General features: G+C 39.5%; 2 protein-coding genes and 1 long non-coding RNA gene across 6 annotated transcripts in view; 2 read left to right on the forward strand and 1 right to left on the reverse strand.

The window, feature by feature from the left end:
* The window catches only part of LOC132098190 (myosin heavy chain, fast skeletal muscle-like), a 34521-nt gene extending 11059 nt beyond the window's left edge, over window positions 1-23462 (forward strand). For 2 of the 4 annotated variants that reach the window (XM_059504374.1, XM_059504377.1), the window contains exons 28-39: window positions 47-243; window positions 335-518; window positions 608-773; window positions 862-986; window positions 1090-1398; window positions 1516-1719; window positions 1801-1926; window positions 2065-2235; window positions 2320-2424; window positions 2511-2606; window positions 2723-2854; window positions 23360-23462. In XM_059504374.1, coding sequence (XP_059360357.1) covers window positions 47-243; window positions 335-518; window positions 608-773; window positions 862-986; window positions 1090-1398; window positions 1516-1719; window positions 1801-1926; window positions 2065-2235; window positions 2320-2424; window positions 2511-2606; window positions 2723-2854; window positions 23360-23377 — 1833 coding nt within the window. In that variant the 3' untranslated portion in view covers window positions 23378-23462. Of the gene's footprint in view, window positions 1-46; window positions 244-334; window positions 519-607; window positions 774-861; window positions 987-1089; window positions 1399-1515; window positions 1720-1800; window positions 1927-2064; window positions 2236-2319; window positions 2425-2510; window positions 2607-2722; window positions 2855-3903; window positions 3974-23359 lie in introns of those variants that run through there. The other 2 variants (XM_059504376.1, XM_059504378.1) reach the window with 1 other exon arrangement.
* Window positions 11842-23462, forward strand: LOC132098191 (myosin heavy chain, fast skeletal muscle-like). The gene is made up of 39 exons (XM_059504379.1): window positions 11842-12078; window positions 12221-12364; window positions 12443-12599; window positions 12936-12963; window positions 13062-13176; window positions 13268-13360; window positions 13462-13525; window positions 13622-13720; window positions 13804-13907; window positions 14082-14220; window positions 14313-14431; window positions 14562-14711; window positions 14800-14970; window positions 15046-15352; window positions 15589-15659; window positions 15740-15827; window positions 15907-16024; window positions 16128-16251; window positions 17876-18012; window positions 18100-18355; window positions 18441-18683; window positions 18766-18942; window positions 19049-19194; window positions 19281-19371; window positions 19464-19853; window positions 19929-20055; window positions 20160-20278; window positions 20386-20582; window positions 20672-20855; window positions 20938-21103; window positions 21196-21320; window positions 21514-21822; window positions 21901-22104; window positions 22186-22311; window positions 22434-22604; window positions 22688-22792; window positions 22879-22974; window positions 23091-23222; window positions 23360-23462. The coding sequence occupies exons 1-39, from the start codon at window positions 11878-11880 to the stop codon at window positions 23375-23377; spliced, it is 5811 nt and encodes a 1936-aa protein (XP_059360362.1). The 5' UTR covers window positions 11842-11877; the 3' UTR covers window positions 23378-23462.
* Window positions 14612-27492, reverse strand: LOC132098204 (uncharacterized). The gene is made up of 3 exons (XR_009422847.1): window positions 27057-27492; window positions 26872-26929; window positions 14612-14734 (listed from the first exon to the last, which is right to left on the reverse strand). It is a non-coding gene; the product is annotated as an uncharacterized LOC132098204 (long non-coding RNA).
* Window positions 27493-27921: the final 429 nt, after the last annotated feature.

Raw genomic sequence — 27921 nt, forward strand, 5'->3', positions numbered from 1 at the left:
TGTAAAGATTGGAATTTTGGAAAACTCAAAATATGTTGCTTTACAGGCCAAGAATGCTCTGGCCCATGCGGTTCAGTCTGCCCGTCATGACTGTGACTTGCTCAGAGAGCAGTATGAGGAGGAGCAGGAAGCCAAAGCTGAACTCCAGCGTGGAATGTCTAAGGCCAACAGTGAGGTGGCTCAATGGAGAACCAAATATGAGACTGATGCCATCCAGCGCACTGAGGAGCTTGAGGAATCCAAGTAAATACAGTAAACAGCAATGTCTCCAGCATCCTACATTTAATATCACAAATGTTAGTAAGAGATTATCATTTTATACCACTTTCTTCAGGAAAAAGCTTGCCCAGCGTCTGCAGGATGCTGAAGAATCCATTGAAGCGGTGAACTCCAAGTGTGCCTCTCTGGAAAAAACCAAACAGAGACTGCAGGGTGAAGTAGAGGACCTCATGATTGATGTGGAGAGGGCAAACGCATTGGCTGCCAACCTTGACAAGAAACAAAGAAACTTTGACAAGGTGCGAAGGATGTGGATAATCTTTAAATCTAAACCGTGGACCTTGCACCGTGGACTTGGCTAATTAACAATGACTAACTTTTTCTTCAGGTCCTAGCAGAGTGGAAACAGAAGTATGAGGAAAGCCAGGCTGAACTAGAAGGTGCTCAGAAAGAAGCTTGTTCTCTCAGCACTGAGCTTTTCAAAATGAAGAACTCCTATGAGGAAGCTCTTGACCACCTTGAGACCCTGAAGAGGGAGAACAAGAATCTGCAACGTAAATAAAAAAAATTTGTTCAAAAAGCATTTGAAAAAGATTCATTAAAATAGAAAGTTTTAGATTTTCACTTTTTAAAACCCTTTAGAGGAGATTTCTGACCTCACTGAGCAGCTTGGAGAGACTGGAAAGAGCATTCATGAGTTAGAGAAAGCTAAGAAGACAGTGGAGTCTGAGAAATCAGAGATCCAGACTGCACTTGAAGAAGCTGAAGTACTTTTACTTAAAACTGTCAAGTCAATTAATTTATTAATAGAGCATTACGTAATTTTTCTGTGAGCTTGATACGATTCTTATTAATACTACTATCCATCAGGGCACCCTGGAGCATGAAGAGTCCAAGATTCTCCGTGTACAGCTGGAGCTGAACCAGGTGAAGAGTGAGATTGACAGGAAGCTTGCTGAGAAGGACGAGGAGATAGAACAGATCAAGAGGAACAGCCAAAGAGTAATGGATTCCATGCAGAGCACTCTGGACTCTGAAATCAGAAGCAGAAATGATGCCCTGAGAGTCAAAAAGAAGATGGAGGGAGATCTGAATGAGATGGAGATCCAGCTGAGTCATGCCAACCGTCAGGCTGCTGAGGCCCAGAAACAGCTCAGGAATGTCCAAGGACAACTCAAGGTATATTTCTGTAAAATGTTAAACTACAACACACATCAAATGTATTATCATATGAGCATGATACATGAATTAAATGAAACCTAATATGCAACTAACAAAGAAAGAAAATTTCCAAAGGATGCCCAACTGCACCTTGATGAAGCTGTCAGAGGACAGGAGGACATGAAGGAGCAGGTGGCCATGGTGGAGCGCAGGAATAACCTGATGCAAGCAGAGATTGAGGAGCTGAGAGCTGCACTGGAGCAAACAGAGAGAGGCCGCAAAGTGGCGGAGCAGGAGCTGGTGGATGCCAGCGAGCGTGTGGGACTGCTGCACTCACAAGTACAGAAACATTATACTCAGGTTACATGATTACAGAGTTTTAGTTAAATGTACACTGAACTACCCACTTAAATCCCACAGAATACAAGTCTTATTAACACCAAGAAGAAGCTTGAGGCTGATCTGGTCCAGGTTCAAGGTGAGGTGGATGATGCAGTCCAGGAGGCCAGAAATGCAGAGGAGAAAGCCAAGAAAGCCATCACTGATGTGAGCACTTACATTCTGTTGCTCTGTTCTAAATTAAACAGTTTTTTAACTTTGTCTGCATGTGGTCACAAAGGGAACTTTCATGGATGGCATTTTAGTCTGTACTGGCTAGTTCATTTGAATTGGCTCATATTTCAGGCTGCCATGATGGCTGAGGAGCTGAAGAAGGAGCAGGACACCAGTGCTCACCTGGAGAGGATGAAGAAGAACCTGGAGGTGACTGTCAAAGACCTGCAGCACCGTCTGGATGAAGCTGAGAGTCTGGCCATGAAGGGTGGAAAGAAACAGCTCCAGAAACTGGAGTCCAGGGTAAATGACAAGCTAAATACAGTCTTAGATGAACTGGCTATGGTAGAGATTTTTACAGGTGACAACAATAACTCTCTACTGAAGGTGCGCGAGTTGGAGGCTGAAGTTGAAGCTGAACAGAGACGTGGTGCAGATGCTGTGAAAGGAGTGCGCAAATATGAAAGGAGAGTGAAGGAGCTCACCTACCAGGTAAAACTACACAGGATTTAGAAACTTATATTTCATTATAATTTACATAGGTAAACTAAGACCATCAACAACACTTTCACCCAAAGACTGAGGAAGACAAGAAGAACGTGATCCGACTGCAGGATCTGGTAGACAAGCTGCAGCTGAAAGTGAAGGCCTACAAGCGCCAGGCAGAAGAAGCTGTAAGTCTAATGTCACATGTCTTAAGTGTGAGGTTTTGATATTTTCTTTTCAATACATTCAGTGCCATGAGTGCAATCCTCTGAAAGGGGTTGTATATCTGGTGTCATCCTAACAGGAGGAGCAGGCCAACACTCACCTGTCCAGGTACAGGAAGGTGCAGCACGAGTTGGAGGAGGCTCAGGAGCGCGCTGACATTGCTGAGTCCCAGGTCAACAAGCTTAGAGCCAAGAGCCGCGATGCTGGGAAGGTAACAAACACAGTATGATTTGTGGCTTTTGCGCTGAAGGAAGGTTTTCATACAATAGTTCCTGTAGCTTTCAGCGGAAATCAGTACACAATGCAGGAACTGGAAACAATTTTAGTTATAGACATTTTATACCATTAAGGTTACATGTACTTACTCCACGAATATAGAAAAAAAATAATGGGTGGACTGATGCCATAGTCCAGACACTTCTCCATCCTCCAGTTGTTTACGTTGAAAGCCATGCTTAAATGATATCACTGTCGGCCTGGTTACCAGGCCCGGATCCACAGAGGGGCCAGGGTGGGCCTTCCCCACCCAATCAGAAGGTTGACCACCCCCTGGCCCCATTATAAATAACAGCCAATCAAAACATTGGTGTGACATACAATTGAGATGCATGTTTTTCTTTTTTTAAAATTTTTTCTGATCTCCCACAATGTGTGTGTCTACTGCCGCACGCACCTGCAAACCTGCTAATATTGTATCAAAATTTGCGGCACTGAAACTGAAGTGTTTCATTTTCACTTTTGATTTTGTGATCTCTGTATGCATCACAAAATATTTGTCAATGAGTTTAGGGTCTGTTGAACAGTAAATCCTCCAGCATGTTCTGTCAGTCATCTCGCATTACTTTCTACCCGTGATCGGTGAAATCTCAATCCTGCAGCTTGTGTTTGACGCAGGGTTGTACTTTTAAACTGTTGCCGTGGGTTAATTTTTTCTCATGGATTAAAGGTTTGAAATTGCATAAATTAAATTTTGTTGAAACAAAAATTTGTAATAAAATTGTGTGTTCTACCTATGATAAAATTGTGCTGGATGTTAAGTTCTGTGAAGAAGGGCCACTGGTAGGAAGCCTTTGAGCTGTGTATATGATCAATATGCATAACAGTGACTTGGATGGAAATTGTGTTTTGATATTTGGGATATGGTCAATGCTCTACTCCGAACTAAATGATGATCTAACGTCTGTGACTTTCTGTAAAGCTATAGTTTATACATAATGATTTCTTAACCCAACTAATTGTATTATTTTGTGCATTTTCAAGAGTAAAGATGAAGAATGAAGAGAAGACACTGTCCTACAAGCAAGCATATAATATGACGTGCTGGATTTTCATGTTTATTCAATAAAAATAAGTACAGTTTCTATTTTGTCTTCCTTTTATGCTGTCAAACATATCAAAATACATTCAAACATTCACATGTAGTCATTCAGCACACTTTTTTAATCCATGAATTTAAAAAAAGTAATAAGTACTTTTCTGTTAACTAGCTAATAAGAAGTAAAAAATCCTCATGGTTTTCTTAGTCTTAATGGTCTCAGAATAGGTCAGATAAGACTTCACTGCAGCCTGGATGAATGACCAAAGACGAGTGACAGAAGCTCTCACTGTATTATATATATGCTTTTTAAGAATGGACTATTTTAACTCTGAGACATAATGTCTTTATGGTGTGTAAAAGGCTTACAACTAACCTATTTGAAAAGTCTGATATTTGAATTATCTAAATTTAAAGAGGAAATAACATTAATACAAACTGTGTACACAAACAAATCTTGAAACTTGCTGAACACAGGAATTTATCTGGTAACACAAAGGCGTCAGTATGGTACAGGACATGTTGATGTCAGGATCAATCATTACTGAAAAGATGGTTGTCTGAAAACTAAACTAAAAATTTAACAACGTTTAGTTTATTTGTTACCTGTCTAAAGGGTCTGATTGGTTTATTTATTAAAAAGCCAGTCTTGTTGTCACCTCTGAAACTTTATTCCAGTGACAGCTGACTGCTTCTCTACATCCAAACGAAGTTACACCTCTGTGCCAAGTTCCATAAATTTTAAGGGTTCTACTTTGCAATAAGACCTGAGATATAAAATTAAACACTACAGACAACCATGTTCACAAAAGAAAACCTACATTTAAAACAACAGTACAACCTACATGAGGTATAGATTGTAAAAAAAAACATAAAAGTGTATTATCAAAACATCTATTATTAGTATGTCATTACTTTAAAATGAATTTCATTATGTTGCAATATTTTAAGTATGGAAAGAGGTACTGAAGAAAATTGAGAACAAACAAAATCTCACTTAACTATGGAAAACCAAAAAAAAGAATGGCTTTCTATTTTCACTAGGACAGAGTTACATTACCATACACCAAGCAGATTTACATGAACAAATCAAACTGGACAGTTCTGCTGACTGTTCAGTAACAACACTATATAAATGTCAGCCACTGTTTGTAGCACAGTGGCCCATCGAAAGTAGGTAAGCTATTTGTTTGCAATTTCAGAAGACTTTAAAATGATTGACTAAACTTATTAATAAAGAAATTATAGAAACTATAATGCAATACTCAGCCAGGTGTTTTTTGTTGTTGTTGCTGTTTTCAGAATCCTGAACGTGACAGCTTTATTTCTCTCTAAGCATCTTACAAGGTAAAGTGCTAATAAAGTAAGAGTTTCGATAATTTGTAATAATAAATGAACAATAATTTTAATGCATTTTATTACAATGTAATAATGTTAGAGTTAAACAAATTTAAGTGAAACTTTCAACTAAAGTAAAACGTGAGCCAAATTAAGTCTATCACCATTGTGATGTCAGTTGTGATGATTAACTGCCTTTAACAGTCATTTTGCATTATTGACACAATGATTAAATTAGTTCAGTTGCTGTGACAGAATCTATAATGTTATATTAAAATGTTAATGTTTAAAGTTTTGGGATGCACTAGGCTACCTGTTTCAGCCGCATATATGCCCATTGAAAATGAACGCACTTTAGTACAATGCAAATACATTAAAGAACTAGAGATATGATGACTAGTTGCCTATAAGTATTGTAATGGTGCAAAAAGTCAAATTCAGAGGCATGTCATCAATAACCTTTAATGGAATGTAAATGTACATCCAAGCTTAGCTGCAGGAATCTGCGAGGGCAATGGAAACAATTACCCTTGTATGGTTGTCTATTTACAATAAACATTAGTGCTGTCAAAATGAATGATTAATCCAAGTGATTAATCAAAAAATAAAAATGAAAAGTAACTCATAATCCTAATACCTTCTTGATTGATAGCTTCCTGTATTTCGCTACTTCTGCTATGTCCAGTGTTGGGGGGGGGGGGTAATGAGTTACAAAGTTAGTATAGCCTACTTATCACAACATTGACAATCGTGTTTTCAATCGCAAACACTAATTTATTCAAAAGTCTCGCTACCGAACTACCTACAGTAGCTTAATTTGCGGAGGACGAAGAGAAAGCACCCATTTGGTAAATGAGCCAGTAGTGAGAAATAATGACTTAAGAAATATATTTTTTGATAAACGAACCCAACACTGGCTATGTCCTTGCTGGAGTGTGATGTGATTTGTGCAGTGTTGCCAACTTCTTTCAATGGGAAGTAGCTAAACCTCGCCTGAAAAGTGGCTAAATGTCGCTAGATGATGTCATACGCTAATAAGGATATTCATGGCGTAAGTGCCTCGTATTCATAGACTGTATAAAAACATGGACGTAGTGTCCGTGATGTCACCCTTAGACTCCTGAAGAGTGATTTTGAAGCTCAAAGTGTGCAGAGCGGCTCGTCGCCATCTTGGCAGCGCGTCACGCGCAACTCTCCCAGACAAATTGAAAATGGGCAAAAAGGCGGGAGCCAGTTGCTGAAGCCACGCCCACCTAGCTCGCCGGCAGTGTCAGCAGCGGCAATCCACATGTCACTCAAGTGACCAGGCCCTTAATTATGCAGAACTTTAAGGCTTTATATAATTTAAACGGATGAGTTATAAAATTAAAAATTCACCCCCCTCACAGTTGTCATGAAGGGCAAAATGAGCTATGTAGACCAAAATAATTTTTTGAACCAGGCTGTGAACGTGTTTTTTTCTGCTGTAAAGTTGGGCATTTTAACATGGGAGTCTATGGGATTTACTCTCTTTTGCAGCCAGCCTCAAGCCGCCAGTCGATGAATTGCACTTTTAGTCACTTCCTTATTGGCTTCACGAGAGAGAGCGGGAGGTTGCCGCTCGGTCATATTGTCTTGCGATTTTAATTCAGCCAAATTCTCACTTAAACTGTTTTTGTTATTAGATTTTAATGTTTCTGTTGTCAGACAACAAAATGAATATGATAATGACTGAAACGCGGTCCATTAAGACTACATAACCAGCTCTCAAAGATATTAATCTGCACTAAAATCCTATTCACGACATTGTCTAATGAAATCAAATACACATATGATTGAGACGATGGTTGTGCTGTGATATCGTCTATACTTATATCTCAGATCATTATTTAGTTTTGTGCAAACTTCATATAGCCAAAATTGTAAATTCTACTTCTTGTTACAAGTATGGAAGAACCATCACTTCTACCACAAAAGACTGCTTTTTAAGTTATCTTCCTGATGTATCCAAATTCCTTAGCATATCCAAAACAGAAACTACGGACTCTCTCTTTTCTAGCATTTTAAATACAGTTGCTCCTTTACGCTTAAGGAAGGTTAAGGAAACCAGTATGACACCATGGTATAATGAGCATACTCGCACCCTAAAGAGAGCAGCCTGAAAAATGGAGAGCAGCTGGAGAAAAACAAAACTAGAGGTATGTCGTATTGCTTGGCGGGAAAGTAACCTATCCTACAGAAAAGCATTAAAAACTGCTAGATCCGATTACTTTTCTTCTCTTTTAGAAGAAAACAAACATAACCCCAGGTATTTATTCAATACAGTGGCTAAATTAACGAAAAATAAAGCCTCAACAAGTGTTGACATTTCCCAACACCACAGCAGTAATGACTTTATGAACTACTTTACTTCTAAAATCGATACTATTAGAGATAAAATTGCAACCATTCAGCCGTCAGCTACAGTATCACATCAGACAGTGCACTATAGATCCCCTGAGGAACAGTTCCACTCATTCTCTACCATAGGAGAGGAAGAATTGTATAAACTTGTTAAATCATCTAAACCAACAACATGTATGTTAGACCCTATACCATCTAAGCTCCTGAAAGAGGTGCTTCCAGAAGTCATAGATCCTCTTCTGACTATTATTAATTCCTCATTGTCATTAGGACATGTCCCCAAAACCTTCAAACTGGCTGTTATTAAGCCTCTCATCAAAAAACCACAACTTGACCCCAAAGAACTAGTTAATTATAGAACAATCTCGAATCTCCCTTTTCTGTCCAAGATACTAGAAAAGGTGGTATCCACACAATTATATTCCTTCTTAGAGAAAAATGGTATATGTGAGGATTTCCAGTCAGGATTTAGATCGTATCATAGTACTGAGACTGCTCTTCTTAGAGTTACAAATTATCTGCTCTTATCATCTGATCGTGGGTGTATCTCTCTATTAGTTTTATTGGATCTTAGTGCTGCGTTTGACACAATTGACCACAACATTCTTTTGCATAGACTTGAATACTTTGTTGGCATCAGTGGAAGTGCATTGGCATGGTTTAAATCGTACTTATATGACCGCCATCAGTTCGTAGCAGTGAATGAAGATGTATCCTATCGATCACAAGTGCAGTATGGAGTACCTCAAGGCTCAGTACTAGGGCCGCTACTCTTCACGCTTTATATGTTACCCTTGGGAGATATCATCAGGAAACATGGTGTTAGCTTTCACTGTTATGCTGATGATACTCAGCTCTATATTTCTTCGCAGCCCGGTGAAACACACCAATTTGAAAAACTAATGGATTGCATAGTCGATATAAAAACTGCATGACGAGTAATTTCTTACTGCTAAATTCTTAAAAAACAGAGGTGTTAATTATAGGACCTAAAAACTCTGCTTGTAATAACCTAGAACACTGTCTAAGACTTGATGGTTGCTCTGTCAATTCTTCGTCATCAGTTAGGAACCTAGGTGTACTATTTGATCGCAATCTTTCCTTAGAAAGCCACGTTTCTAGCATTTGTAAAACTGCATTTTTCCATCTCAAAAATATATCTAAATTACGGCCTATGCTCTCAATGTCAAATGCAGAAATGTTAATCCATGCATTTATGACCTCAAGGTTAGATTATTGTAATGCTTTATTGGGTGGTTGTTCTGCACGCTTAGTAAACAAACTACAGCTAGTCCAAAATGCAGCGGCAAGAGTTCTTACTAGAACCAGGACATATGACCATATTAGCCCGGTCCTGTCAACACTGCACTGGCTCCCTATCAAGCATCGCATAGATTTTAAAATATTGCTTATTACTTATAAAGCCCTGAATGGTTTAGCACCTCAGTATTTGAATGAGCTCCTTTTACATTATAATCCTCTACGTCCGCTACGTTCTCAAAACTCAGGCAATTTGATAATACCTAGAATATCAAAATCAACTGCAGGCGGCAGATCCTTTTCCTATTTGGCGCCCAAACTCTGGAATAACCTACCTAACATTTTTCGGGAGGCAGACACACTCTTGCAGTTTAAATCTAGATTAAAGACCCATCTCTTTAACCTGGCATACACATAACATACTAATATGCTTTTATTATCCAAATCCGTTAAAGGATTTTTAGGCTGCATTAATTAGGTAAACCGGAACCGGAAACACTTCCCATAACAACCTATGTACTTGCTACATCATTAGAAGAATGGCATCTACGCTAATATTTGTCTGTTTCTCTCTTGTTCCGAGGTCACCGTGGCCACCAGATCCAGTCTGTGTCCAGATCAGAGGGTCACTGCAGTCACCCGGATCCAGTACGTATCCAGACCAGATGGTGGATCAGCACCTAGAAAGGACCTCTACATCCCTGAAAGACAGCGGAGACCAGGACAACTAGAGCCCCAGATACAGATCCCCTGTAAAGACCTTGTCTCAGAGGAGCACCAGGACAAGACCACAGGAAACAGATGATTCTTCTGCACAATCTGACTTTGCTGCAGTCTGGAATTGAACTACTGGTTTCGTCTGGTCAGAGGAGAACTGGCCCCCCAACTGAGCCTGGTTTCTCCCAAGGTTTTTTTCTCCATTCTGTCACCGATGGAGTTTCGGTTCCTTGCCGCTGTCGCCTCTGGCTTGCTTAGTTGGGGACACTTCATCTACAGCGATATCGTTGACTTGATTGCAAATGATTGCACAGACACTATTTAACTGAACAGAGATGACATAACTGAATCCAATGATGAACTGCCTTTAACTATCATTTTTGCATTATTGACACTGTTTTCCTAATGAATGTTGTTCAGTTGCTTTGACGCAATGTATTTTGTTTAAAGCGCTATATAAATAAAGGTGACATTGACATTGACATAAATGTAAACATTACACACACACACACATAAATCCAGACAATCTAGAACAAACGGTAAACTCTTCATTACTTTTTTTAAAGGTACATTGAATTGAAAAATCTGTGCACTTACAGAGAGATCTTAGTGGTGTCGTGATAGGTCAGATAAGTCTTCACTGTGGCCTGGATGTGTGACCTAAACCTCATAATACAAACAGAAGAGCTCACTGTGCTATATTTAATGTTTTCTCCATATAAGATCATGCTGTTTATAACTTTGAGAGTCGTACTATCACTATGAGACAAGATTGCAGTGACCACTGTGGTTTAATTGCCCAATAAAACATCTGCTAGAGATATTATTTTCCTTTTGGAAGGACTGCTACAGTCCATCTCTGGTAATAAATCTTAAAGGCTTTAAAGGTCCTGCTTGCCAAACTGCTCAAATTGGTCAAGAGGAAAATATCTGCTCACATGCCTGAGATTTAACTAAATCTATTACCTACAATAAAACAACAAAAGATTTAAATAATTTGTGTGAAATTTGACATTATATGCAAACATGGCTTTATCTTGACTTTGAAGAGGAAGTAATATGGATATTAAATGTCCAAAAACAAACACAGGAACAAAGGTCAGTATGGTGCATGACATTGAGTGATTAACACATTTTAATTGATATTTAAAAGATAAATAGATTCAGAAAAATACATTCTTTATTACCTGTACTAAAAATAAAAGCTTTTAGGCATCAGCTTTTGCTGTCACCCCTGAAACTCAATACCAGTGACAGCTGACTACTTCTCCACGTCCAAACCAAGTTACTCCTCTGTGCCAAGTTACATTCATTTTATGGATGCTACATTGAAATAAGAGCTGTTATATCAAATTAAACAAATTACAAACAAACAAGTCCACATATGACAACCTACATGAACAAGAACAGTACAATATACATAAAGGATGGATTGTAAAACATTTTAAACAAAATATGTACATAATCTAAAAATCTAGAAGTATGCTGTTTCCTTAAGATGAAAACATCTCAACATTACAAATTTATGCATAGAAAATGTTTTAAGATTAGGTAAAAGATTTAAAAAAATAAATAAAAAAGCAAATATATAGCAAATCAAAAAAAGAAAATGAATAGTAGCTTGAATTCTATTTAACTCTAGGACAGAGTTACATTACCATACACCAAGCAGATTTACATGACCAAATCAAGCTGGACAGTTCTGCTGACTGTTCAGTAACAACACTATATAAATGGCACCCTCTGATTGTAGCACAGTGGCCTATAGAAGGTTGGTAAGCTATGCCACTCATTAGCAATTTCAGAATATGGTTTATATGTGTCTATATTTGAAATAATATATTAGCATATATACTCTAACATATGTAGAAAAAAACACCATGCAATGCTGTTTTTCTGTCTTTTTGTTTTTTGTTCATTTTTTTTTTCAGAATCCTGAACTTGACAGCTGATATTTCGCTCTGAACATAATACAAGGTAAAGTGCTAATAACGTAAGATTTAAAGTTCTTCACTTGCCAAATGATGCTAACAACACAGTGTTATTTTTCTAGATGGTTCTCTATTTGGTTTTTGTAAATGAACAAATATTTTAATGCACAGCATATTCAAGTTAAAAGCCAAAGAAGTTTGAAAAAAAAATTGAACTAAAGTTAAAAAGTGAACCAAATTAAGTTAGTCAGCATTGTGATGTCAGTTCTGCTCCACATTTGAAGTGCAATCATGGGAGATGGTGAAATGGAGTGTTTCGGCCCGGCGGCCATTTACCTCCGGAAAACAGAAAAAGAGAGAATCGAGGCTCAGAACACCCCCTTTGATGCCAAAACGGCATTCTTTGTGACAGATGCAGATGAGATGTACCTGAAGGGTACTCTTGTTAGTAAAGAGGGTGGCAAGGCTACTGTCAAAACTCACAGTGGGAAAGTAAGTATGATAGATAAAATACTATTTCATATACTACTGCAACTGAGTCGGCAGGAGTTAAACAAGTACTGTGAAATATTGTACAAAACGTGTACAAAAATTTTTAATCTTTCTTCTGATTACTGATCAATTTTCATTACAGACTGTCACAGTAAAAGAAGATGAAATCTTCCCCATGAATCCTCCCAAGTTTGACAAAATTGAGGACATGGCCATGATGACCCACCTCAATGAACCTTGTGTGCTGTATAACCTCAAAGAGCGTTACGCAGCATGGATGATCTACGTAGGTCTACGTAGTCAATCATGTTTTATTCCTGGTATGGGATGGCAGCATTGTGAAACTGGACTATCTTTGTTTCAGACCTACTCTGGCTTATTCTGCGTCACTGTCAATCCCTACAAGTGGCTCCCAGTGTACGACACAGTTGTCGTGAGTGGATACAGAGGCAAAAAGAGGATTGAAGCCCCACCTCACATCTTCTCCATCTCCGACAACGCCTACCAGTTCATGCTCACTGGTGAGTGGATTCTGGAAGTGTGTGTCTCTAAAGTTAAAGAATAGATTCATTTGGTAAGTGCTTTATGAGAAGTACTACTTTGATTTACATCAAAAACACGCACACACACACACACACAACCAAAAACACTTCAATGGGACCAAACCTCTTCTATATGAACTTACATGAATCAATGTAAATAAAACATAAAGGTTATCATACACGCTATTAATGTATAAATCCAAGTACTACAACAAATACATTTACAAAAAATGCTTCACAAACAATTCAACTTCAAGTTAAAATCAAGTTCTACCTATTTTGGTAATACTATTACATTCCCTGCTTTTTTTTCAGATCGTGAGAACCAGTCTGTCCTGATTACGTGAGTAAATAGTGCTCTGGTGGAATAAGTTTAAGTTTTAAATTATATGCATAAATTGAAAATGTATGACTAAAACATGATCTTGTATCAATCTCCAGTGGAGAATCTGGTGCAGGAAAGACTGTGAACACAAAACGTGTCATTCAGTACTTTGCAACTGTTGGTGCGATGTCTGGAGCGAAGAAGCCAGAGCCAGTCCCTGGAAAAATGCAGGTTAGTAAGCACTTATTCTAGACAGTGTTATTGAGCACAGTATTTTTGCTTCACCTCACATCTACTATCTGCTGCCCTACAATTACATTAGGGATCACTGGAGGACCAGATCGTTGCAGCCAACCCTCTGCTGGAGGCTTATGGTAATGCCAAGACTGTGAGGAACGACAACTCCTCTCGTTTTGTAAGTTGCACTTATGAATTATTACAGCATTGTCAAACATCAGTGACACTTTCAAAACAGCCAAACAGTTGAGCTTTTGTAAATTATTTCAATCTCTTTAGGGTAAATTCATCAGGATTCACTTTGGCACCACTGGAAAACTGGCCTCAGCTGATATTGAAACTTGTGAGTCAATGCAAAAATTAAGCCAAATATTTTTATTTGGAGACTAACAAGTGGATTGATCAATTGAACTCAGTCTTTTCTCATCACTTTTTACAGATCTGCTGGAAAAGTCAAGAGTGACATTCCAACTGTCGGCTGAGAGGAGTTACCACATCTTCTACCAGCTCATGACTGGACACAAGCCAGAGCTGCTCGGTGAGAAATCTAAAGGATTGTGTGGTTCAGTTATTTCCTAGTTTGAGAGCACTGTTAACATGCTGCACATCAACTCTTTATAGAGGCCCTACTCATCACCACCAACCCTTACGACTATCCAATGATCAGCCAGGGTGAAATCACTGTCAAGAGTATCAATGATGTGGAGGAATTCATTGCTACAGATGTATGTGGACAACTCAGTTTTTATTATTAGTAGTAGTGGATGTATTTTCAGATTAAAAGCAATGTATCTAGCATTAAATTAAAAAGAGCATGAACTGGTGTAAATACTGCATGACATGCAATATTAACTGCATATTAATGCATTATGTGTTTTATTTGGTCTGTGTAAAAACAGACAGCCATTGACATTCTGGGCTTCAGTGCTGATGAGAAAATCAGCATCTACAAGTTGACAGGTGCTGTGATGCATCATGGGAACATGAAGTTCAAACAGAAGCAGAGAGAGGAGCAAGCCGAACCTGACGGCACTGAGGGTAGGGTGAATTATTTACACAAATTAGCATGCACGCATTAACTGTGAAAAGTTACATTGGTGAAAGTAATGCATAAAACTGTTCTTCCTCAGTGGCTGATAAAATCGCTTACCTCTTGGGCATCAACTCTGCTGACATGCTGAAAGCTCTGTGCTACCCCAGAGTGAAGGTCGGGAATGAGATGGTGACCAAAGGTCAGACAGTGCCACAGGTGATTACTTTCCTTATCAATAGATGAAAAAACATAGAAATGTCCCATATACATTCAGAAAACACAATTATTCTTGAAAAAAAATAAATGTCTAAGTAATATCAATTGCACTGATCTTTGAATTTCTCAGGTGAACAACTCAGTCTCGGCTCTTTGCAAGTCTGTCTATGAGAAAATGTTCTTGTGGATGGTCGTCCGTATCAATGAGATGTTGGACACCAAGCAACCTAGACAGTTCTTTATTGGTGTGCTGGACATTGCTGGATTTGAGATCTTTGATGTGAGCATCAGTTATTAATGTCTCTGTAAGAATAAAGATATAAAAGATAACAGTCAGCAGTAAGAACTTGCTTCTGTATGATAATCAGTTCAACAGCTTGGAGCAGCTTTGCATCAACTTCACAAATGAGAAACTGCAACAGTTCTTCAACCACCACATGTTTGTTCTGGAGCAAGAGGAGTACAAGAAAGAAGGTATTGAATGGGAGTTCATTGACTTTGGGATGGACTTGGCTGCCTGCATTGAGCTCATTGAGAAGGTAAGAGGATATTATGTAAATTAAATTTACTATTCACACTGTGACTGTACTTGAGTGTGAACATTTCTTCAACAGCCAATGGGCATCTTCTCCATCCTTGAAGAGGAGTGCATGTTCCCAAAGGCAACAGACACAAGTTTCAAAAACAAGCTGCATGATCAGCATCTGGGCAAATGCGCAGCCTTCCAGAAGCCCAAGCCTGCCAAAGGTAAGGCAGAGGCCCACTTCTCTCTGGTGCACTACGCCGGCACTGTGGACTACAACATTGCTGGCTGGTTGGACAAGAACAAGGATCCACTGAATGACTCTGTTGTGCAACTTTACCAAAAGTCATCGCTCAAAGTATTGGCCTTCCTGTATGCCACTCTTGGAGCTGCTGAGGGTATGAACATCTGCATTTCTTGAATTCTTCTATATTAATTTTAATGACGTGCAAAACATAGAACTTTATGTAGTACACTATGAGATCAAATATTCTACACTTCAGAATAACATTAAGTAAATCTATGAAAGATGATGACAGAGCAGTTATTATCAGTCATTATCAGATATCAATCTATTGAACAGCTCTATATACATCAACATAAAATAAATAATACCTTCTTTGACATAAAACAGCTGAGGGCGGTGGTGGAAAAAAAGGCAAGAAGAAGGGTGGTTCTTTCCAGACTGTGTCTGCACTTTTTAGGGTAAACAGATTCTCTTTTAATGAAGAATGTGAACAACCTCTCTATAAAAAAAACTAGACAAATGACAAATATTTCCACAGGAGAACTTGGGTAAGCTGATGACTAACCTGAGGAGCACTCACCCTCACTTTGTGCGCTGTTTGATTCCTAATGAGTCTAAGACTCCAGGTAAATTTGATCCCCAAAGAATCAAATGCATCACAGTTTTAAAAATATCTCTGGAACCTTAACAACATTTGCATTGCAGGTCTGATGGAGAACTTCCTGGTTATCCACCAGCTCAGGTGTAATGGTGTGCTGGAGGGTATCAGAATCTGCAGGAAGGGTTTCCCCAGCAGAATCCTATATGGTGACTTCAAGCAGAGGTAAAGACTTTTACAACATACCAATTGCAGATGATCTTCATCATGTTAAGAATATATTTCTGTGTTTTCAAAATAACATTATTTTCCTGTAAATGTCCTCTAGATACAAAGTATTAAATGCTAGTGTCATCCCTGAGGGACAGTTCATTGACAACAAAAAGGCTTCAGAGAAACTCTTGGGCTCTATTGATGTTGACCACACCCAATACAAGTTTGGACACACCAAGGTGAGCTCCTGAATTAATATACCACATGGTGAAACAAAAAGTTATCTAATTATAATTAATTATAACTAATAATAATTTACGTAATTTGAGTAAAAGCAAATCTTAATGCTACACTACAAAATCTTAACATTTCTAATTTCCAAAGGTTGCGGGTTTAAGCCTTGGTACCGGCAGGGATTGCATATAAGATTTTATCCCCAAGCATCCTCTTTGGTGTAACAAAGCTGTTTGAGTTAACCACTTGAGCTGTTATTTTGATTTTTTGAGAATTAGGTGGGTCCCCAGAGTTGATGTGGTTAACCATGGTTTATAATTGTTGAATGATAAGAATGTCCTGGTAGGAATGCACATATCCTCACAGAAACTGAAGTATGATGTTACAGTCTCTGTGAGATCAACCTGATCAGTGGCTTAAGCTTCTAAAAAACTACAATCAGTGCAGCTGAAGCAGGCTTGTAAATCAAACTCTGATTCATAAGTCCATCTTTCTACAGTCCTTATTACAGGTTTAGTTGATTTCTGTTTCTGCCTTTGGGTCAGTATAAGATTAACCAAACAGTGTTCAGAGAGCCTCAAAGCTGCATGTGGGACAGAGTGATATGCATCCTTTATTTTGGTGTACCAGTGGTCTGCTAAGACATGTAAAATGCTGTCTGTATTCTGGCAGTTCATGGGAGAGATTTGCTTTAATATCTCCAAGAATTATTAAAAAAGACTCTGGGTAATGCTTCAGTTATTTGTTCAGCCAGCCATTGCAATGCTGCGGTTATGCGTGTCTGGAGTGACGTAAACATTCACAATAATGAACAAGGTTTATAAAGAGTGCCTTTAAATTTGTAGAGCACATCTTTTTCAGAATACAACACCAACTTTCATTTATGTAGAAATGTATTCCACCGCCTTTGGTTTTTCCTGTTAACTCCACAATGCGATCCACTCTGAAAATCTACCCAGCAATACATAAGTGGCAAATTAGGAGTTTGAGGCAAAAGTCATAGTTAATGGTTTGTCAGCAGTGAGAACTGGACATTGAGATATAGTTTGACCAACTTTCCTAAAAAATTATTACTAAACAGCAAACAAACAAACAAAAACAGCAAAAGAATGGGAGAGCTCCACATCAAGTCAGCCATTTGTGGCACCATTTTGATTACATATATTGATTACATTTCATCCACTCATCATAATCCAATCTTTCCTGGTCAACATTGCTTTGATACCAATATACGTTTATCAATTTATAAAAAGATTCTAATTAGAAAATACAAATCTTATGATCTTATGACAAACACAGGCAGACAGCACTGAAAGCAGCTAATATTCATCAGATCAAATAATTTAGCAGATAAATATAGAGATTACAATTCCAAGAAATATAAAGTAAATTTGTGTATTGACATAAATATTTCTTCAAATATGCACACTTTTGAATACAATCCTTGCATTTCACTGCCTGCCTGAGTTTTGTTGAGGCGGCACAAAATGGGATGGAGCAGCCCCCTCATAGTTCTCTATATGCAGGAAAAAACCCTATATACCATAACCCAGGTCACATTTATATTGAGGAGGATTACTTGGCTTCTACAACATTGTACCATTTAAAATGTTCTAAACATTCTTGTAGGTGTTCTTCAAAGCTGGTCTGTTGGGTACTCTAGAGGAGATGAGAGATGAGAAACTAGCAACACTGGTTACCATGACTCAGGCTTTGTGTCGTGGATATGTCATGAGAAAGGAGTTTGTCAAAATGATGGAGAGGAGGTACAATCAACTTACAAAACTGTCTGGAACACAACTGCTTAGTGCCACAGATTGATAATAACTGACTACTTATTACAATTTACACAGAGAATCAATTTATTCCATCCAATACAACATCCGCTCATTCATGAATGTCAAACATTGGCCATGGATGAAGCTCTACTTCAAGATCAAGCCTCTTCTGAAGAGTGCAGAGACTGAGAAAGAAATGGCAGCAATGAAGGAGAATTATGAAAAAATGAAGGAGGATTTGGCAAAGGCATTAGCTAAAAAGAAGGAACTTGAAGAGAAAATGGTGTCACTTATTCAAGAGAAAAACGACCTTCAACTTCAAGTAACATCTGTGAGTATTTCAGCTCTTATTGATCCTAATATGGATCCTATAGCTATGAACATAAGTCATTAACTTCATCCATGTCAATGAACAGGAATCTGAAAACCTCTCTGATGCTGAGGAGAGATGTGAAGGGCTCATCAAAAGCAAGATCCAGCTTGAAGCCAAACTCAAAGAGACAAACGAGAGACTGGAGGATGAGGAGGAAATCAATGCTGAACTGACTGCCAAGAAAAGGAAACTGGAGGATGAATGCTCCGAGCTGAAGAAAGACATCGATGACCTGGAGCTCACCTTGGCAAAAGTGGAGAAGGAGAAACATGCTACAGAAAATAAAGTAAGTATTTTTTACATCATCATACTGCTGATTGTGATTTAAGCTCTTGAGAATGAATCCAATAATCAATGCTTCCATTTAGGTGAAAAACCTGACAGAGGAGATGGCTTCTCAGGATGAGAGCATCGCGAAGCTGACCAAAGAGAAGAAAGCCCTCCAAGAGGCACACCAGCAGACTCTTGATGACCTTCAGGCAGAGGAAGACAAAGTCAACACTCTGACTAAAGCTAAGACAAAGCTTGAGCAGCAAGTCGACGATGTAAGATGTTTGGCATTCATTAATTTTATTAATTTTCATTAATAACAACAAAATAAATTTTGTTATTATTTAATAGATTTTAATGCTCTGGTTTCTATCACAATAGCTTGAGGGCTCACTGGAACAAGAGAAGAAGCTCCGTATGGACCTTGAGAGAGCCAAGAGAAAGCTTGAAGGTGATCTGAAACTGGCACAGGAGTCCATAATGGACCTGGAGAATGACAAACAGCAATCAGATGAGAAGATCAAAAAGTGAGTGGATATCAAACTTACCAAAATTTCACATTTTACAAAAAAAAGTACTATGCACATTTTACAAAACACTACTTTCAAAACAGGAAGGACTTTGAGATAAGTCAACTTCTCAGCAAGATTGAGGATGAACAGTCTTTGGGAGCACAGCTTCAGAAGAAGATCAAAGAGCTTCAGGTAAAGCTGACCATAATCTTTTGTATTTGAAACTGTGAAGTTGATGGCAAATCAACATTGCATATATCACAAACATTTATTTTTTTTATTAGGCCCGTATAGAGGAACTAGAAGAGGAAATTGAGGCAGAGCGAGCTGCTCGTGCTAAAGTGGAGAAGCAGAGAGCTGACCTCTCCAGGGAACTTGAAGAGATCAGCGAGAGGCTTGAGGAAGCTGGTGGTGCCACTGCTGCCCAGATTGAGATGAACAAGAAGCGTGAAGCTGAATTCCAGAAGTTACGTCGTGATCTGGAGGAGTCCACCTTGCAGCATGAAGCTACAGCTGCAGCTCTCCGAAAGAAGCAGGCAGACAGTGTGGCTGAACTCGGAGAACAGATCGACAACCTCCAGCGGGTCAAGCAGAAGCTGGAGAAGGAGAAGAGTGAATACAAGATGGAGATTGATGACTTGACAAGCAACATGGAGGCTGTGGCTAAAGCAAAGGTAATGTCACTAGAGAATCATTAAATATAAAAGCATCTTTACAAACATCTTTTTTATAACCCTGTATCTTTTAAGGCTAATTTAGAGAAGATGTGCCGTACCCTGGAAGACCAGCTGAGTGAAATCAAGACCAAGAGTGATGAAAATGTTCGTCAGCTGAATGACATGAATGCACAACGTGCAAGACTTCAGACTGAAAATGGTAAGGCATGGCAAATAAGGTACACATGTCAAAACCTTAAGAAAAATATTAAAAAGTGTCTATGATATTATGTTTCATTGTAATATTTCTAACGTGATTTTAAGGTGAATTTAGCCGCCAACTGGAAGAGAAAGAGGCACTTGTTTCACAGCTAACTAGAGGCAAACAGGCTTATACACAGCAAATTGAGGAACTCAAACGGCATATTGAGGAAGAAGTCAAGGTAGAGTTATACAAAATTAATGAGTTAATTTTGAAAATTAATTTTCAACAATCTAAATAATTGTAAAGACTGGACTATTGAAAAGGCCAAAATGTGATGCTTTAAAGGCCAAGAATGCTCTGGCCCATGCGGTTCAGTCTGCCCGTCATGACTGTGACTTGCTCAGAGAGCAGTATGAGGAGGAGCAGGAGGCCAAAGCTGAACTCCAGCGTGGAATGTCTAAGGCCAACAGTGAGGTGGCTCAGTGGAGAACCAAATATGAGACTGATGCCATCCAGCGCACTGAGGAGCTTGAGGAATCCAAGTAAACAGCAAAGAACAATTTCTTCGGCACCCTATATTTAATATCACAAACTTTAATAAGATTTTATAATTTCATACCCCTTTCTTCAGGAAAAAGCTTGCCCAGCGTCTGCAGGATGCTGAAGAATCCATTGAAGCAGTTAATTCCAAGTGTGCCTCACTGGAAAAGACCAAACAGAGACTGCAGGGTGAAGTAGAGGACCTCATGATTGATGTGGAGAGGGCAAATTCATTGGCTGCCAACCTTGACAAGAAACAGAGAAACTTTGACAAGGTGAGAAGGATGTGAATAATCATTAAATCTAAACCTTGCATCATGCACTTGGCTAATTAACAATGATTTCCTTTTTGTCCAGGTCCTAGCAGAGTGGAAACAGAAGTATGAGGAAAGCCAGGCTGAACTAGAAGGTGCTCAGAAAGAAGCTCGTTCTCTCAGCACTGAGCTTTTCAAAATGAAGAACTCCTATGAGGAAGCTCTTGACCACCTTGAGACCCTGAAGAGGGAGAATAAGAATCTGCAACGTAAATTCCACTTTTATTTGTACAGCAAGGATGTAAGAAAAGAGATGAATTAAAACAGAACATTTTACAATTCTTCTTTTTAAACTTTTTAGAGGAGATTTCTGACCTAACTGAGCAGCTTGGAGAGACTGGAAAGAGCATTCATGAGTTAGAGAAAGCCAAGAAGACAGTGGAGTCTGAGAAAACAGAGATCCAGACTGCACTTGAAGAAGCCGAGGTGCCATTCTTTTGCTCAAATATGAGCATTTTGACAACATTGGTTTTAATAATATTAAAACATTGAATATGGAGTGGAATGAAATCCTGAAATAAAAGAAATTTATGCAATTTTTTAAATAATTCATGAATGTATTACATTTTAAAAAACCCTCAAATTTAATTCAGAATTAAATAAATAATATTTTTTGTAGGGCACCCTGGAGCATGAAGAGTCCAAGATTCTTCGTGTGCAGCTGGAGCTGAACCAGGTGAAGAGTGAGATTGACAGAAAACTTGCTGAGAAGGACGAGGAGATGGAACAGATCAAGAGGAACAGCCAAAGAGTGATTGATTCCATGCAGAGCACTCTGGACTCTGAAGTCAGGAGCAGAAATGATGCCCTGAGAGTCAAAAAGAAGATGGAGGGAGATCTGAATGAGATGGAGATCCAGCTGAGTCATGCCAACCGCCAGGCTGCTGAGGCCCAGAAACAGCTCAGGAATGTCCAAGGACAACTCAAGGTATATTTCTATAGAATGAGGCACTGCAACACATATAAAATGTTTCAATAAACTAACAAAGAAAGAACATTTTCACAGGATGCCCAACTGCACCTTGATGAAGCTGTCAGAGGACAGGAGGACATGAAGGAGCAGGTGGCCATGGTGGAGCGCAGGAATAACCTGATGCAAGCAGAGATTGAAGAGTTGAGAGCTGGCCTGGAGCAAACAGAGAGAGGCCGCAAAGTGGCGGAGCAGGAGCTGGTGGATGCCAGCGAGCGTGTGGGACTGCTGCATTCACAAGTACAGAAAAACTATACTCAGGTTACATGATTACAGAGTTTTAGTTAAATGTACACTAAACTACCTCCTTTAATCCCACAGAATACAAGTCTTATTAACACCAAGAAGAAGCTTGAGGCTGATCTGGTCCAGGTTCAAGGTGAGGTGGATGATGCAGTCCAGGAGGCCAGAAATGCAGAGGAGAAGGCCAAGAAGGCCATCACTGATGTGAGCACTTACATTAATTTTTTTCTATTCTAATTTAATCTGCATGTGGTGACAAAGGGAGCTTTCATGGAAAGCATTTCAGTCTACATTGGCTAGTTAATTTGAATTTGCTTATATTTGAGGCTGCCATGATGGCTGAGGAGCTGAAGAAGGAGCAGGACACCAGTGCTCACCTGGAGAGGATGAAGAAGAACCTGGAGGTGACCGTCAAAGACCTGCAGCACCGTCTGGATGAAGCTGAGAGTCTGGCCATGAAGGGTGGAAAGAAACAGCTCCAGAAACTGGAGTCCAGGGTAAATTACAAGCTAAACACAGTCTTAGATGAACTGGCTATGGTAGAGATTTGACAGGTGACAACAATAACTCTCAACTGAAGGTGCGCGAGTTGGAGGCTGAAGTTGAAGCTGAACAGAGACGTGGTGCAGATGCTGTGAAAGGAGTGCGCAAATATGAAAGGAGAGTGAAGGAGCTCACCTACCAGGTAAAACTACACAGGATTTAGAAACGTACATTTCATTATAATTAATATAGGTAAACTAAGACCATCAAAAATACTTTTACGCAAAGACTGAGGAAGACAAGAAGAACGTCATCCGACTGCAGGATCTGGTAGACAAGCTGCAGCTGAAAGTGAAAGCCTACAAGCGCCAAGCTGAAGAAGCTGTAAGTCTAATGTCACATGTCTTAAGTGTAAGGTTTTCATATTTTCTAGACAATATATTAAGTGCCATGACTGCAATGTTCTGAAAGGGGTTGGATATCTGGTGTCATCCTAACAGGAAGAGCAGGCCAACACTCACCTGTCCAGGTACAGGAAGGTGCAGCACGAGCTGGAGGAGGCTCAGGAGCGTGCTGACATTGCTGAGTCCCAGGTCAACAAGCTGAGAGCCAAGAGCCGCGATGCTGGGAAGGTAACAAAGGCACATAGTAGTTGTAAAGCGAGACATTTAATGTTTGATGTTGTCAAGCTGTGATCTGCAAAGCTTGAGTTTATATGTAACATGTTAAAATATTTTTCAACAAAATTGTTATTTTCTGCATTTTCAAGAGTAAGGATGAAGAATGAAGAGAAGAAACGACACCTACAAGCAAGCATATAATATGACTGTGCTGGGTTTTTATGTGTGTCCAATAAAATGAAATACAATCTCTATACTGTTTTCTGTTTTATTGATGTCCACCATATGAAACTTCTTTCAAACATTTACATGTTTTCATTGAACTGACACTTTACCTAAAGAGGCTTAGCTATTTATCATTAGAATCAACAATATTTGCAGTAGAAATGATAAGTTTCAAAAGTAAAGTTGTACATTACATTAAATTACATTACAAGTACATTATCTTATTTTTAGGCATTAATCTAAAGCAGAAACTAAATAGAAAGAAACGTCTCATGACTGGGAATGACTGCGGATATAAAAGGGCGCCTGTAGAACACATCATCCTCTTTTTTGTCTGAGGAGACACGGGCATGATCCCGAAGCATCGCACAGAGACACGGCATCTCATTCCCTATTCTCTGGGTTACATGCGTAACCTGAGACGTTCAAAAGGGAACTCCACACTGCATCATCTAGAAGGCACTATGGGAACAGTATACCAACGCCGCCATGCTGAGGGATAAGTGCCTAGGTAACTGTTTCCACAAATCGGAACATTTACGGCAGGCTCAAGCTTGAATCATCATAGACTAACTCACCCGCCAGAGTCTGGAGCTCCAAGAGTGGAGGTCTCAGCATAACGACTCTCTAAACCTAGAGGAGACCTAGCTACACTCAAGGCCAGAGGTCGGTGGTGAGGCTCAAATAAAAAGAGCCTACTACTCATATTACTGCCTAAGCGGAGCTCTGGGGAGTGGAGGCTTCAGCAAGATGACTCTCTAAACCAAAAGGAAACCTACCTTCTCAACCCGGGTAAGGGAGCTCTTAAGAATGGAGGTCTCAGCATAACAATTCTCTAGAATGAGAGGAGACCTGACTACACTCAGTGCTAAAGACAGTTAGCGAGGCTCGCAAAAAGAGAGGAGCCTACCTACTAAACATACTGTCCAAGCAGAGCTATGAAGAGCAGAGGCTTCATCAGAATGACTCTCTTTAATGAGAGGAAACCTGCACACTCAATCCTAGTTTGAGCTCTTAAGAGTGGAGGCCTCAGCATAACGACTCTCTAAAGCAAGAGGAGACTTAGTCACACTCAGCATCAAAGGCAGTTAGAGAGGCTCAGAACAGAAGAGCCTACACTCCTATACTGCTTAGGCGGAGCTCTGGGGAGCAGAGTCTTCAGCAGAATGACTCTCTAAAACAAGTGGAAACCTAACAAGCTCAATCCTGGTAGGGGAGCTCTTAAGAGTGGAGGGCTCAGCATAATGACTCTCTAAAGCGAGAGGAGACCTAGCCACACTCAGCGTCAAAGGCAGTTATAGAGGCTCAGAACAGAAGAGCCTACACTCCTCTACTGCTTAGGCGGAGCTCTGGGGAGCAGAGTCTTCAGCAGAATGACTCTCTAAAACAAGTGGAAACCTAACAAGCTCAATCCTGGTAGGGGAGCTCTTAAGAGTGGAGGTCTCAGCATAACGACTCTCTAAAGTGAGAGGAGACCTTGCTAGACTCATATTGCAAGAGGCAATATGGCTGCCATCGCATCATTCAGGTGGATGCTGCACACTGGTGGTGGATGAGGAGATACCCCCTGACAATATAAAGTGCTTTGAGTGCTTAGAAAAGCGCTATATAAATATAAAGAATTATTATTATTATTATAGTTAGCAAGGGTCACAGAAAGAGGTTACAAACTCATATCACCGCCCATGATGGAGCTCTGAGGAGCGAAGGCTTCAGCAGGATGAATCTCTTAAACAAGAGGAAGCCTAGCACTCAATCCTCTTAAAGAAGCTCTTAAGAGTGGAGGCCTCAGCATGATGACTTTCTAGCAGGAGAGGAGACCTGTCTGCACTCAGCGCTAAAGACAGTCAGCGAGGCTCATGAAAAAGGAGCCTACATACCAATAGTACTGTCTTAGCAGAGCTATGGAGAGCAGAGGCTTCAGCAGAATGACTCTCTTAAATGAGAGGAAACCTACACACTCAATCCTAGTTTGAGCTCTTAAGAGTGGAGGCCTCAGCATAATGACTCTTTAGAATGAGAGGAGACCTGACTACACTCAGCACTAAAGACACAAGGCTTGAAGACAAAAAGCAGTCGCTCATTTGCTTACATCATAGGCTTCCGCCTGCTAAACTTAAGTTTATTGGCTTTATTTCATTCATGCTTCAGACACCGGTCACGCTGACAGCGCTCTCATAATGCCCTCTAGAGGACACAGCGTGGAGTTCCATTTCAAAAGGGAAGCAAGATTTTCCCGGTGTTGTGGATTATTGCTTGCATAAGAGGTGTGTATTGAAACCAATCATATGACCCCTTTCCCTCTACACTTGTCTCCGTAACAGCCTGAATTATTTATGGCATGAAGTCAGGAAGGTTACCTAGGTTATGCTTATTAAGATGGAAACGTGGCTATAATCCGGACATATGTTTAACCAGTGATTACATTTCCCATCTATCAGAGAAATTAGTTTTAGATCCGGTGCCAAGAACTCAACATCGAGCATTGCTTTAAAAATAATATCAGTCATTGAGTGGAAGTTCCTTTTAATACACGGTTGAACCTATGAAAAGCCAATTGGAAGGAATACACCGATTTAATGAAAGTGAAAAAGTGACGTGACATACAGCCAAGTATGTTGACCCATACTCAAATTCGTGCTCTGCATTTAACCCAGCCAAGTGAGCACACAAACACACACACACACACACACACACACACACACACACACACACACCCAGAGCAGTGGGCAGCCATTTATGCTGCAGAGCCTGGGGAGCAGTTAGGGGTTCAGCGTCTTGCTCAGTCATGGTATTGCCAGCCCAACACTCGTACCCACAACCTTGGGGTTAGGAGGGTTAGGAGTCAAACTGGTGACACCATTCAACATTTTTATCATCTGCTGATGACAGATCTTTTTTTTTTTTTGCCCAAACTTGGGAACAATCTACCTAGCATTGTTCGGGAGGCAGACACAATCAGTTAGCCACTTTCCACTCACCTTGAAGCAGAATCAACAAGGCATCTTCAGCACAGACACGAAATGAGTGTTGACTGGATATTTTGTTAAAATTATATGAAATCCCTCCAGACTCCATAAAGTTGCTCCACAACTTTCACAACCTGCCAATGCAGCTTGTTTTAGTTGCTTGTATTCTGACTTGACTATTTTACTTGTGCGATGATTGTATTTTACTCTAAAATTCTTCACTGCATACTGGATCAACAATGCTAAGTTGACTGGACTTGTCAACTGAGTTTATGCTCTTAGAACAGATGTGGTATGATTGCAAACCATACCATATTCACATAGAAATGCATTTGTAGCTTTATTCACTGTGATCTGAACCATTTGACCAAAAATGTTAACATCTAAACAAGAATCTGGAGTAAATCATATACTCTTAATTACTTGATTTTAAAGGCACACAGTATATTGAAAATCAATGTACTTACAGAGATTTTGGAGTGATGATAGGTCAGGTAAGTCTTCACTGTGGCCTAGATGAGTGATCTAAACCTCATAAAAAAGAAAAGGAAAGGACGTGGCCAAGTATGGTATCCCATTCTCGGAATTTGAGCTCTGCTTTCCACCCACACAAGTGTGCACATACAGCAGTGAATAGTGAACAAACACACACCTGGGGAGTCTATGTAGGTTCGGTTCTTGCTCAAGGGTCTCAACTCAGTCATGAGATTGTGGGTGGAAGAGAACACTTGTCATTCATTCCACCCACCTACAATCCCTGCCGGTACCGAGACTTAAACCCGCAACCTTTGGGTTACAAGGCTGACTCTCTAACCATTAGATCACAACTGCCCCCCAATACAAACAGAAGAACTCACTGTGCTATATTTAATGTTTTCTCCATATAAGAACATGCTGTTTATAACTTTGAGAGTCATAATATCACTATGAAACAAGATTAGTATTGCAGTGACCACTGAGCTTTAATTGTCCAATAAAAAATCTGCCAGAGATATTATTTTCCATTTGGAAAATCTCTGGTAATAAATCTTCTAGGTTTTAATGGTCCTGCTATCCAAACTTCTCAAATTAGTTAAGAAAATCTATTCTCACATGCTTGAGATTGAACAAAATATTACATACAGTTAGCTATTCGTTATTCTATAAAAGATTTAAACTAATATGTGAGAAAAGTTGACATTATATGCAAACAGTGTTACATGACTTTATTTGACTTTGAAGAGGAAATGGTATGTCCAAAAACAAATCCTGAAACATGCTAAAAACAGGAAAGGTCATTATTGTATATGACATCAGGTGATCAAGTGGTTTCCCAAGTTGTATATGACTTTCTTTTAAAGTAAAAGCTTTTAGTTCTCAGCTTTTGTTGGTCTAGCTGTCACTCCTGAAACTGAAAACCGCTAACAGCTGACTGCTTCTCCACATCCAAAACAAGTTACTCCTCTGTGCCAAGTTCCATTAATTTTAAAGATGCTACATTGAAATAAGACTTGACATCAAATTAAACGCAGCAAATA

Source organism: Carassius carassius, chromosome 21 (genome assembly GCF_963082965.1).
Source record: "Carassius carassius chromosome 21, fCarCar2.1, whole genome shotgun sequence".
NCBI lineage: Eukaryota > Metazoa > Chordata > Actinopteri > Cypriniformes > Cyprinidae > Carassius > Carassius carassius.